Source organism: Hirundo rustica, chromosome 12, assembly GCF_015227805.2.
Source record: "Hirundo rustica isolate bHirRus1 chromosome 12, bHirRus1.pri.v3, whole genome shotgun sequence".
NCBI classification, from domain to species: domain Eukaryota; kingdom Metazoa; phylum Chordata; class Aves; order Passeriformes; family Hirundinidae; genus Hirundo; species Hirundo rustica.
This window is the reverse complement of record NC_053461.1, coordinates 9,501,876-9,515,217: the sequence shown is the minus strand read 5'-3', so window position 1 is coordinate 9,515,217 and position 13,342 is coordinate 9,501,876. Positions and strand designations below refer to the sequence as shown.

Sequence of the window (13,342 nt, the reverse complement as noted above, 5' to 3'; positions counted from 1 at the left end):
GTAGCTAAAACACGCCTTCCTCGACACAGGAGCCAGTCTCATACCACATCAAGATGGCGGGAGTCGCAGGACCACAACTCCCAGCAAGCGGCGCACCGCCATAGAGGTTATCCTTCTCCTTTGGCCGTAGAGCACGATGGGAGTTGTAGGCGGGAGCCACGTACCCAAGGTCCGGCGCATGCGCGACGGCGGACGCGGCGCGTGGCAGGAAGCGGAAAGGGGCAACCGCGCTCGGAACCTGACGTGTCCCTCCCTGCGCGGCCGCCGCTCACTGCTGCTCGCCCGGCGCCGCCATGGGCAGTGAGTACCCCTGCTTTAGCGGCTCCCGCTGGGCTCTTGCTTCTCCTTCTGGCAGGGAAAGCGCTGTTCCTGTGGGTGCCAGCTCATCTCGGGGAAGGAACCGGCGCCGTGTGCCCCGTGCCAGGCTGAGGGTGCCGGGCGCGGTATCGGGCGGGGGGGATGTCACCTCGGGCATGACCCTTCTGAAAACGTTGTCAGTGGGACTGTGTCTGCATCCCGGAGTGATCCGATCAATGTGAATCTGCAGGATCCCGTAGTTTGAGAAAAAGCTACTTGGAAAGCGTCTTAGTCGATTGCGGTGTTACTGTAGATGTTCGAGGGACCCTTGATTTGCATTAAATTGAATATCGCGGTCCAATGTAATATTTCAGACATATTCGTTTGAAATTAAGAAAATATCTTTTGTGGGCTGGTCTTAAAGCTTTTACTAAGTTGCCGCTGAAGTTGCAGCCTTCCATGAAAAGGTGGAAAGGCACAAGTAATTTCAGTTCTGCACTGTTGTACTCGTCTTAGTTCAAATGCAACCTTAGATTTGTCTTAGCAGATTTAGAATTGACTCTTCTTCAAATTCAGAGCTCTCTGCTTATGGGAGAACTTGTGACTTTGCAAATCCCCTCTTCATTATATGCTTATTTTAAGACAGACTTCTGATCTAAGGATGTGTCTTTTTGGCTAGGAGAGGATCACAGCATGAGATGTTCTGTAGACTAACTTGAATTTATGCTTCTGAATTGCATGGATAGGAACTGTGGCCATAAGCTGTATGGCCCAAAAGTGTGTAGGAATTCTTAAACTATATGGCTCAATACCCAAGGCACTTTTTTCTCTAATATCAGGCTGGGGAGAAGCTATCATGTAGTAAATGTTCTGGGGTGTTGATAAACTCATGTAAAGCAATGACAGAGGTTTTTTGGTGCTATTAACCTACTTGGTGAAAAGGGAAAATGCTTGACTTTCTTTAATTTTCTTCTTAGCCCATGCTGTACTTGAAATGTGCTAGCTGAATCTCTGTGTAATTAAAACAGATAAGAATTTAATAATACAAACCACCCCCTTCCCCAAACTAACCAACCAAAATTTCCCCAGATCTTCTGGGACTTTATTATATAAAGTACATGTCCAAATTCAATTCAACTTGAGCTTTTTCCAGTGTTCATTGTATCTGTGTGTTTACTTTGTCTTTTAACTTATTTCTATCCAGTAAAATTTCTTGAAGTGATCAAGCCGTTCTGTGTTATCTTGCCTGAAATTCAAAAACCAGAACGAAAGGTAGGTTAATAAAATTTTCTTCCTAAGTTTGTATTTGTGTGATGTAAAATGTTCAGAGTTTGCATTTATGGGATTTGGGGCTTCCTCCCTCATGGGAGAATGGCAGTTTTAGGTACAGTTGTTTTTATTGGAGTCCATGTGTGGTGCATCTTGTGTAAATGTGGTTGTACAGGAATAAATGCAGTTGGGCAGATTTGTTTGTCACAGCAGTGCATGGTGAAATGTTGAAGGCAGTACAGATTGAAGTGTAAACCAGAGTAAGTTAAAGCAGCAACTTGAAAACTTTTCTTCATAAGGTCTAATCTGAGATTAATTGCTGACATAAGCTGCTCCCTATTACTGCTTTTTTCTCATCATAAGCTCTTACTCATGAAAATGTAAGACTCATTTCTGTGGAAGTACTACAATCACCTTGCATTGACATAAGCTTGTTTATTTGGATTAAATTTTGAATAAAGCTTCGTACCTTTCCTTGGAATGAAAGGGATGAACAGTAAGTTATTTTCTTTAGGGTGTTGTGTATTTTGTCCATTCACAAAAAAATCAAGTGTGCTATTAAAGTTTGCTTGATGGACTAAGTCTTATTATCTTGACAGCTTTATCATCTGTTGTTGGCTTTTGGTTTTATGTTTATTCCCTTTAGATTCAGTTTAAGGAAAAGGTGCTATGGACAGCTATCACACTCTTCATCTTCTTAGTATGCTGCCAGGTATGCTTGTTTCCCTTTTTAAGGACGAGCTGAAATGTTTAAAGCATGCTATGAAGTCTCTAATTTAAGCTCTTGGTTGGAAATGCAGATTCCCTTGTTTGGCATTATGTCATCAGACTCTGCAGATCCTTTCTACTGGATGAGAGTGATTTTGGCATCAAATAGAGGTATGGCCAGACTTTCAGGAGGGCATTGTGTGGCATTGGGAAAGGCACAGCTTTCTGGACAAAATGAGTTTATGGTTGACTGTGTGCAATCTATTAGATGTACAAAAATAAAATTGAGCTGCTTTTTTTTTTTTTTTTTAGGGAAATTATTATGGAAATGACAGTTCTTAATTACCTGCATTGCTGCTGAAGATTGCTTGCAATCTTCAAGATTTGTCATTTGTGTTTCAAAATCATATTCCTTGAGTCCTGTGGTTTCCTGGGTGACATCTTTGAGTCTGTCACACAGAAGATTGAAACGCATAGTAGTTTATATAAATTTCAGTTTCTTGTAGAAGTTTTCTAATGCAGATATGAAGGTTAAAATTCATAATAGTTTATATAAATTACTTGTTTTTGGGGAGGGTTGCTAATGCAGCTATGAATTAAGAATGGTGACAGTTTCCTGAATTCACTTTATCATTTTATATCATTTGAGCTATCAGTTTATCTCACACTTTGTTTTATGCAGAGTAAATCTATTCTTGACAGCAAAAGTCTTTTTCAGGGAACACAGTATTTTTGAGGTACTGAGGAGTACTACATATCAAACTGACTTCTAACAAACTTTTGTTATCATTGATAACTTTTACATTTATGGAGATTTGGAGTTGTAGATCTTCTCCATTGTGATGTAAAGGTTGATAAAAACTAACTTTGAACTTCACTGTTCTTCCTATGTCTGGCAGGAACATTGATGGAGCTGGGCATTTCACCCATTGTCACTTCAGGGCTCATCATGCAACTCTTGGCAGGTGCTAAGATAATTGAGGTTGGTGACACCCCAAAGGACAGAGCTCTCTTCAACGGAGCCCAGAAATGTGAGTAAAAGCTCGTGTTGAGCACTGGTGGTTTAGAGTATCTCACCCTAACAGTGAAGGTGTGAATTTACCGTGAGATGAATGGTGCAGTTGGACCTGTGGGTTTCTGTACTGCTGTGTTGTGTTCTGCTGCAGATACCTATATTTCATTGGTCTTTTACTGACAGCTCTCTGCCTCGTTGGCTGTTAAGCTTCAGGAAGGTGTGAAAAGGAAAACTGTCAGTGCAATTGGCATTGCTGCTGTAATCTCCCCAGATAAGTGAAGCAATGTAGAGACTGTGGAGACTCAACTTTTGAACTGTAATGGTCAGTGTTAATCTGAGTATTTCATAGTGATTGAGAAGTTGGTTGTAGCAGTTTATACCTTGCAGCTCCAGGCATGAGTCTTTCTCATCAGTAAGGGGTCTCTGTGATCCGTTGATAATGACTTCCAGAAAAAAAGTCTCAGAATTTTCAGTATCTAAAGCAGCCTTTGGTAACCAAACCCACTTGCTTCTAAGTGCATTTGTTTCTGAACTGTGTGCATTTCTATTTTCAATGCCAGATTTCGGGCAACAGAGTTAAGTTGCCCGTGAATTTAAACATCCTGTGACTTATGTGTTCCTTCCCGAATGCTGTGGTTTAACCCCATCTGGCAACTAAGTATCACATGGGATGCTTGCTGGCTCTCTCTCTCAATTGTGGGAAGGAGGGGAGAGTCAGAAAAAAAAAAAATGGTGGGTCGAGACAAAAACAGTTCAATAACTGATACAGTCTACAATATAATAACAACAATAACAACTGTAACAAAAAAGGAGAGAGGGAAATAAAACCTCAGAGAAGCAAGTGATGCACAATATAATGCTCCCCACCAGCTGATGGATGCCCAGCCAGTTCCTGAACAGTGATCAGCCCCTCCTGGCCATTCCCCCTAGCTGGTGTGGTGAGTGTGATGTTCCATGGTATGGAATATCCCTCTGGCCACTTAGGGTCAGCTGTCCTTGTCATGCTCCCTCCCAGCTTCTTGTGCACCTGCTGTCTGGCAGAGCAGGGGACACTGATAAGTCCTTGACTTGGAGTAAACACTGCTGAGCAACAACTAAAACAACAGCACATCAGCCTGTTAGCAGCATTATTCTCATGGAAAATCCAAACCACAGCACTCTATCAGCTACTACAAAGAAAATTAACTCTATCTCCGCCGAAACCAAGATTCTCTACAAAGAAGGGATTTCTGTTTCTCTAGTTGCCCTGTGACATAAATATCCAGGACAAATACATAAATTTTCTTTTTATTCTGTAGTGTTTGGAATGATCATTACCATTGGACAGTCTATTGTGTATGTAATGACTGGAATGTACGGAGACCCCTCTGAGATGGGTGCTGGTATCTGCTTGCTTATCACAATCCAGGTAATTTCTAGTCTTCTCTACTTACTGTTCCACTGAAAAGGTCCAAAAACAGCCTTATGGACAGGCTGTCCCATGTGCAGAGAAAAAAGGCCCAAGTGTACTTGCTTCTTCACATTCAGTCTAATCTTTTAATACACATTATTTTTCTAACAAAATGGAAAAAACATGGAACTAATGCTGTATTTCTGTTTTTACTGTAGCTTTTTGTTGCGGGTTTGATTGTTCTGCTCTTGGATGAGCTGCTACAGAAAGGATATGGTCTTGGTTCCGGCATCTCTCTCTTCATTGCTACCAACATCTGTGAAACCATTGTGTGGAAAGCGTTCAGCCCCACCACAGTGAACACTGGGCGAGGTAATGTGGCACAGTCTATTTTCTTTATCAATAGTTTGTACAAAAAGGCAACATCTTTTTTTTTTTTTCTCCCTTCACTGTTAGTGTCAAATATTGTTACTACCATCTTGACTGTGTAGTGAATCTTGCTAATGCAGCAGATGCTGCTGTGCAAAGTGCAAGTACAAAGACATTTTTTCTCAGTTTTAGTATCTCATAAGATGTTTATTGAACTTGAATTTCTGACAATGCCTTCAGTAAAAGTCAGCAGTAGTAGACTGCCATTGTATTACGGTTGCTGCCCAACTTACTGACCAAATATTAGCTGTTTCTTTCTGCTCCTTGCAATTTTTACACTTTGTCCTGAAGACCTTGTTCTCCAAACTCCACTGGAGATGATCCTGTTTACTGCTGTATAGTAGAAAGTATAAGTGAGATTATGCCAGTTGCTGATCCAAACAATAACTTGTGTCTCACCACAACTGACACTAGAAAGCCTGATGCTTTGATGCTTCCCTGTAAGCTTACTTTTTTTTTTTTTTTTTTTTTTTTTTTTTTGATCAGGATGAGGAAAGAGAGGACTTGGTGCTTATCAATGTTTTTAGAACGAGTAAAGTTATCCTATGCTGGGTTATGCTTTAGTTTCTAGGCTGCTACAAGGCAATTTAAAAAAACAATCTTGGAAATAACATAGCTGATATGAAGGGTGACACTACAAAAGCCTGAGAACATGCTCAAGATGGAAAAGACTCAGAGAAATCCCATTCTGAATCCTGTAGTTCAGAAGTATGCTTAATGGGACAAAACACTGAAGCTTGAAGATAACAGCTCACCTTTTTCTTTTCCAAGGCATGGAATTTGAGGGAGCCATCATTGCTCTGTTCCATCTTCTGGCTACCCGCACAGACAAAGTCCGAGCTCTTCGTGAGGCCTTTTACCGTCAGAATCTTCCCAACCTCATGAATCTGATCGCCACCATCTTTGTCTTTGCAATTGTCATTTACTTCCAGGTCTGTTGGAATAATGGGGGTTGTAAAACTATATGGAAGTCGGTCTGAAATTTGCTTCCTTTAACAAGAAATTATATATTCACAAGGCTCATTTTTGTACCTGCAACATCTGGATGTTCATTCTACACTGCCTTCTCTTAATCAGTTTCCACACTTACTGTAGTCACACAGAAGACTTGAAACTTACTTTGGTCTCTGAAAAAAAGAAACAAAAACCAAAAATACCCTAGATGTGATATTATCTAACCCAAATGCTATTGCTTTTTATTGGGAAATACTTCAAAGTTTTTAGGCCTGTGTGTCTTACTGTTTGTTGCTGAAGAATATAGGAAGTTTTAATGTTTCTTTTCCTGGGTGCTTTGTTCAGTCTTCTTCAAACTTCAGGTTTCTTCTGATGTCTGAATCTTTCATACCTTCTATAGTGTGTGTGGGTGTGTGTTTAGACCATCATGCAGGCTTGCAGATCCTTTGTGGAAGGAGTCTCCTCATGGAGAGGAGAGCCCTCTGGGCAGAGTATTGGTACTTGCACAAAATGATTGCAGATTTCTTCTGTTGCTGTCAAGGCCTTGCACTTGCAATTTATGATCTCTGGTATGGGTTCACATCCAGATATAATGGGGGACTTTCTTTTGAAAACTTTTCAGGGCTTCAGAGTGGATCTTCCCATCAAATCTGCTCGCTACCGGGGCCAGTACAACACCTACCCTATCAAGTTGTTCTATACTTCCAACATTCCCATTATTCTCCAATCTGCCCTGGTGTCAAACTTGTATGTCATCTCCCAGATGCTTTCTGCCCGCTTCAGTGGCAACCTGCTAGTCAGCCTACTGGGCACCTGGTCTGTGAGTATTCCTTCTCATCTTGCATCCGTCTTTACAAGGGCACCATTGCAATGTGGGGTGGAAGAGATGTTCTCTGAATATTAAGACACACTTTGATAGGTAGTCATGCACACTGAAACTCCTAAATTAGTAATTTGTCTGAATTAATGGAAGCGTATGAGGCTTGCTGTGATGAATGTAAATGTGTGTGCTGCTGCAGTAGTAATGATGCAAAGTGACACCAAAGTGATACAAACCTTTCTAAGACTTGGCTTAATGGCTAAGAAATAGTGAGAAGATTGGTGACTGACTGCTTGCCTCCTTCTTCCAGGACACATCATCTGGAGGCCCTGCTCGTGCTTACCCAGTTGGTGGACTCTGTTATTACCTGTCACCTCCAGAGTCCTTTTCTTCAGTGTTGGAAGACCCTGTACATGCAGTTGTTTATATTGTATTTATGCTGGGCTCCTGTGCTTTCTTCTCTAAGACATGGATTGAAGTCTCTGGCTCTTCTGCCAAAGATGTAAGTTTAAATGATAAATTGCATAAGCTTACATGATGAAAACAGATGGGCTGTTGTAAGAATAAGACTTACTTTCTTCTGAAAAAGCTGTTTTGCTGGTATTCTTGTTGGTAGTATTCATTGTTTGTGTAAATAGGGACTGTATCTTTTTTAATTGGGAAAGATTAAGACAGAATGGGGGTAATTTTTTCCTGTTTTCTTTACTGCTTTTTCAAAGCAACATCAAAACGTGAATTCCTTTCATTGGAATTAGGACATTTAGAACATAGAAATATGTGATCAGTGTGAGAGCAGGAAAGGTAACAGGAGATGCAGAAGCTCTTTCAGTGCCATGTGCACTGTGTGCAGGCAGCTGCCATTTAAAAACCTGCAGGTAAATCTCAGACAGCCATTATTTACACAGAAAGTTCTGAGCTTCCTTTGAGGGAGAATTAACTAGAGGTTATTTTTAACTTGAGAACACTGACAACGGAGAATATAGTGCTGTGCATTAATGTATCTGAGGCTAGCTTCTCAAAAATTCAATTTGCTACAGGATATTTAACATTCAGGAGCTATATCATCCTGAAATTGGAGTTGGAAAACAAAATGGAAAATAGCTGTCATTGTGGTATATTTGTATTGTGTACTTTTGGGTAGGAGGTGAAGTTTGGCAGTCATATGGAATGGTTTAATCCATTCTTTAACAAAAAAGTAATTGCATAGTTACTGTAACAGTGTGAGCACTCTCTCATTTTGGACTTACATCCTCCTGTTTCTCAGGCATGCAGGGGGGCACTCACAGCCAAGTACAGTCAAGTTTTTATTTCAGCGTAAACCAATAGACAGGTTTTAACACTTTAATACTTATCCTGATACCAAGTAAAATTATTTTAAGTTCATGCAAAAAAGGTCAGAAATAAAGGTTGATGTATCATTACTTAAACGTTCACTGTGTAAGTGGAAAATTGGCAGCTAACTCATCTGAAAGTGTGTTTTCTCAGTGCGTAGAGTCAGTGATGAGCACCTTCATGTTCCCCTGCTAGCATTTATTACCCATAGTTGTTAGTAAAGTGTTTGCAAGGCTCTGCTGTAACCCTGTGCAACTGCAGAAATCCAGTTTAAGAATAATGTTCCAAGAAGGGATTCTAAGTATGGTTTCTAGTGTGGTTCCACAAATAAATAGTTGACTCAGCCGAATGCAGGAGACTGAAATGGAATGGACACTTCAAGGAATGGTTTTGCAACATCTATGAAACCCTCATCAGGAGAAGGGTAGATGGCAAAACATGGATTGAATTATGTGTATGAGAGCGTACCAGTATCCAAATTTTCCTTTTCTCAGTAGGAATAGAATTATCCAGAAAACTTTGTATAATTGGCAAGTAGAAAAGTGCCTGTGACTGTAATTGATCAGAAGTTAAAATACTGGATATTTTTAACTCAAATGAATAATGTAAAACACAATCCAAACCCTAGAACAATACACAAAGCACCCAACCCCACCACCATTTATTGCAATGTCTCACTTCTGTTTTCCCACAGTACTTGCACGGCACGCTTCATGGCCTTGATAAAGGACACTAAACTTACTTGCTCCATTCCTTGATTCAATACAGGTTGCCAAGCAATTGAAAGAACAGCAAATGGTAATGCGAGGCCACAGAGAAACTTCAATGGTACATGAACTCAACAGGTGGGCTACATATTCACTGACTGTTCATGCAAAGTGTTATGGGCAAACACATGGCAAAGTTTGCTGTGACTTCCATTTTCTAGATCCTAGAACACAGATATTATTTCAGCTTTGATGTTACATGTGTGAGACATAGAACATTATCTCATTAATGGGAGACATGTACAGGCTTATTTTTGCCTTGCGTTTAAAGAATTTGCCTTAAATTCTGGATCTTTTCCTGTTTTATTTTTTCATTTATATATTCTTTTCAGGGTAGCTAATAATGAGCATTTCAGTTTACTTTACTACTTTATCTGACCCAAAAGTATTTTCTTACTGTAACTTTTCATGTGTTATTCATCTTGAGTACTGTTTTCATGCAGACCTTGCTTCTAAAACAAGTAGTTACTTAAGTCTCCTAGGTGCAGAGGTGGGCAGGGGTCAAAGTCTTTAGGTTTTTAGATTTCAGGGTAAGATCTATGTACCCTTTGTGTTATAGAAATGTTACTGTAACTTTGGATTTCAGTAATTTACAGATTATTCAAAGAGCCAGTGGCTACAAGTTTAGTATTTGTGCATAATTGCATGGTGGACTCTTAATATCTTCTCCTCTTAGTGTAGCATTTTTTTTCTTCTCCAGTCAAGTTGTGCCTTTTATTTCCTTACCCAGTGTACTGATATTATTACATGTAACTTTACCTTTGATTGCAGATCCACAAGAGAAGAGAGTATACTGCCACTGACTTTTTTGTTACTATCCTGGGCAAACTCTAATGGCCCCTTTTCTATTCTCATTTCATGTTTTACAGGTACATCCCTACAGCAGCTGCCTTTGGTGGGCTCTGTATCGGTGCCCTCTCTGTGCTGGCAGACTTCCTTGGGGCAATTGGCTCTGGAACTGGAATTCTGCTTGCTGTCACCATCATTTATCAGTACTTTGAAATTTTTGTAAAGGAACAGAGTGAAGTTGGCAGTATGGGAGCTCTTCTTTTCTAAACCTAGCTTCTCATGGACACAGAAAGAGAGGAGGGACATTCTCAAAGTGTAGCCAGTCAGGGGAAAAGAAGTATTATAAACTGGATAGTGTCATTCTATAGAAACACATATTTTAATAATGTTTCCAAAGCACATTCCCTTTTGTTCAAACTTTTCTAGCATACTATTTTCATTTTATAAACTGATGAGGAAGATGTGCAAAAAAATTTTTTAAGAAAATTGGTTTTTAATTATGTGTTAGGAGAATCTGCTTTCTGACTTGGATTTAGTTCAATGACTCCTGAAAAAATTTTGAGCCCCTTTCACATTTAGTAACCTGAAGCCTTTACAGGTTTTAATTAATGTTTGTTAAATGAATATTTGGAAGGGATTTTTTTTTTTCCATTTAACTTGTTTTTCTAGCTCCTTTGCAGTAATGGTGAGAGAAACCTCTCTATCTGATGCTCAAGTTCCATAATCACGGTTGTAAGCACAAACGGTGTTTCCATGTGTTCAGGGTTTTTTTCAGCATGGCAGATTTGAAAGGCATTTGTTTCTTTTTACTAAATGGTATCTTTAATTCCATGTGTTTTGTCTTGTAATTACTACACTAGACCTTGTCAGATGTTGAGTATTGGCTTGAGACTGTTTTCATGTTTCTGTATAAGAAAGAAATGTGTCCTTTCCCACCACCACTCCCCCACAAGCAGAAAACTCAGGTAAATCCAGATTCTGCCAGAACCTGTGCCTAAGAGTTGCTATTTTGAAACTTGGTTAAACCGACTTAAAGCCTTCTAATTAGTCTTTACTGCCATTAGTGGCTGTACTTCTACTTCTGATGCTGGCTGAAAGAATGAGTGTTATGGCTGCTTAGATGCAAATTTGCTTGTGCTCTTTGCTAGAGTGAAGTTTCTTTCCTTGCTAATGAATTCTGGTCTCGTAGCAATCAGAATGTTATCTGATTACTCATATCTACTGAATTTTGAGTCTCATTACCACAAAAGAGTGGAAAGAATGGATGTTGCTTGTCTGTTTCTGTAGATCTAGATAGGAGCCCCTTGTCAGATAACTCCACTAAGGGGTTTATGTAAAAGGATTTTCTATCCTATAATCTCATGGATTTGAATAGTACATAGGAAAATGTGCTTTCAGAAGGTATTGGGATTCCTTTTTTGAAGATCACACCTTCAAATTGGAGAGTTTACAGTTAAGGCTGTAATGGACCAGGATAAAACTTAATTTTCCATTTTAATTTAGGTTGTCAGTACTAATCAGGTGCCTAGGACCAAATGCAAATATTTGTGTATGAGTCTTGTAAATACACTTTTCCTCAGTCAGTGTTGGACAACATGGAAACGAGGAGTTGTAATGCTGGAACTTTTCTTTACACTGCATCAACATGCCTTCTGTGTGGTTTTGCATGTTGGGCAGGCAGTATGTGAGTCACTGTTCCTGCTGGAGTGGTGGGATTCTGTCACACACCCAGGGAGCACAGATGACATCCAGAAGACCTTGTTAATACCCTGAATTCAGATACCAAATGTGGGAAATCTGCACATGTGGAATGAGATGCACCTATCAATGAAAATTAAATGCCCAGGGTGAGGATCACGACTGGAAAATTGAATAAAAGAATTGAGATGAAGTATCTAGTAAATGATCACTGTCAGCCATTCACTATGATGTCACACTACATTCAGTCATCTTTCTGTTTTTCATAACGTGCTAGTGCACCACACCACAACTGTGATGTGAAATGGGGACAGTTAAAAAGTAGCATTAAAAGGAGAGGGAAAGGGTTCTGATACAATTCTGCTTTGGGGATTTTTTTTTGTTGTTGTTTTTTCAGGAAGCCAAATGCAAACTTTGTTTTGATATGAAAGACTCCACTTCTGTGCATGCTGCTCTGGCTGGGCTGGAGCTGTACTTGTATTTTTGGTCATAACTGTTTGAACTGGTTGCAGTTTAGACCATTTGCTCTTTGGTGTCTAAGCAGCGCTTGTTCTGTGCATCTGTATTTTTTGGTCTAGTGGTAAATCTTTGTTATCAAACAGCTGTGTCCTCAAAGCAGGACCTGCTGACCATACAATGGATGTTCACAAAAAGAAATAATGCCTAAAAAAATCTGCTTTATAATGAAATAAAGTACATCTTTGGAGCTAGTGCTTGGCTTTTGGTGCTTGGATACTGTTACAATTCTAACACTTGTAGAATAAGGTTACTCACTTCTGAGACTGAGGAAATGCTACCCTCAAAGCACCTTATCAGAGGGTCAGTATGAAATAAAGACAACTTGTATTTGCTTCAAGGTCTCGCAGTAGTGGGTTGCCAAAATAACTGAACCTTGATCATTCCTTTGGGCTTTTCTTTTTTGAGTTGCAATTTTAAAGGTGATGCACAAGTGAATAGAAGGTGAGTGGGGTAATGATGCATCACTTTAATGAAAACTGTTTCCATGAGAGATACAGTGCCAGTCTCTTCGTAGTGTGATAATTGCATAACTCAAAGCTGATTATATTCCCGATATTGTTTTGCCCTTTTGAGTTTTTAAACTTAAGAGCACGGGAAAATTTTGCCTTCTTCCTGAACAGAAACAGAAATAACCCAGTACTTGAAAGCAAATTTAGTTAAAATACTATTACTGGATGCAGGAAGTTCAGCCACAATTTTGGTTGTGTTTGAAGTCACTCTAAACAGCAGCCTCATTTCTCCCTTGCTGTTTTATTTTTCACCAGGAAACTTGCATTGATGACTGTGGGTGTTGTGGGAATATTATGTCATCGTACATATGATCACAGAAATAATTGGGGTCATTGTAGATGAGTTATGCACAAGAGAGCTGGATGAGAACCAACACCAGGGCACCATCTGACTTTTTTTGCTGGGGGTGTTTTGTGCAAAATTCTTGACATGTTCTTCTGCACTACAGGTTTCATATGAAAAATTCTTTAGCATTTACATGCTGGATATTTGATTTTTTTTTTGTCCCTTTTGTCATTATTCATGAATTCTTAAAAACTATCTGATCTATTCTAGTTCACTTGTTCCTAGGGCCTAATTCCATGTTGTTTTGAGACAGCAAACAAAGGGACTTTTTTTTTCCTAATTCTCAAACATTTTGTTGTTGAGTTTTTATATTTAAAAATAAATTAATTCCTTTTGGCTGCAGTTATAAAGGTTGTTGCTTTAGTCCCGCTGCCTGGATCCCAGCCCTGCTCCCGAACTGTTACCGGGTGCTGCTTTTGTACTCCAGCCCTTCCCACAGCCCGGCTGCCTCCCTCCAGGTGCATGCAGGCTGCTTTCGCCGGCGGAGAAGCGGGGCGCGG

At 39.8% G+C, this 13,342-nt stretch overlaps 1 protein-coding gene across 1 annotated transcript; it reads left to right on the top strand.

Moving 5' to 3' along the window:
* Positions 1–203: 203 nt before the first annotated feature.
* On the top strand, positions 204–12,181 carry SEC61A1 (SEC61 translocon subunit alpha 1). The gene is made up of 12 exons (XM_040076243.2): positions 204–300; positions 1,502–1,569; positions 2,213–2,278; positions 2,367–2,445; positions 3,174–3,305; positions 4,588–4,697; positions 4,898–5,051; positions 5,880–6,040; positions 6,685–6,882; positions 7,193–7,384; positions 8,983–9,059; positions 9,851–12,181. The coding sequence occupies exons 1-12, from the start codon at positions 294–296 to the stop codon at positions 10,035–10,037; spliced, it is 1,431 nt and encodes a 476-aa protein (XP_039932177.1). The 5' UTR covers positions 204–293; the 3' UTR covers positions 10,038–12,181.
* Positions 12,182–13,342: the final 1,161 nt, after the last annotated feature.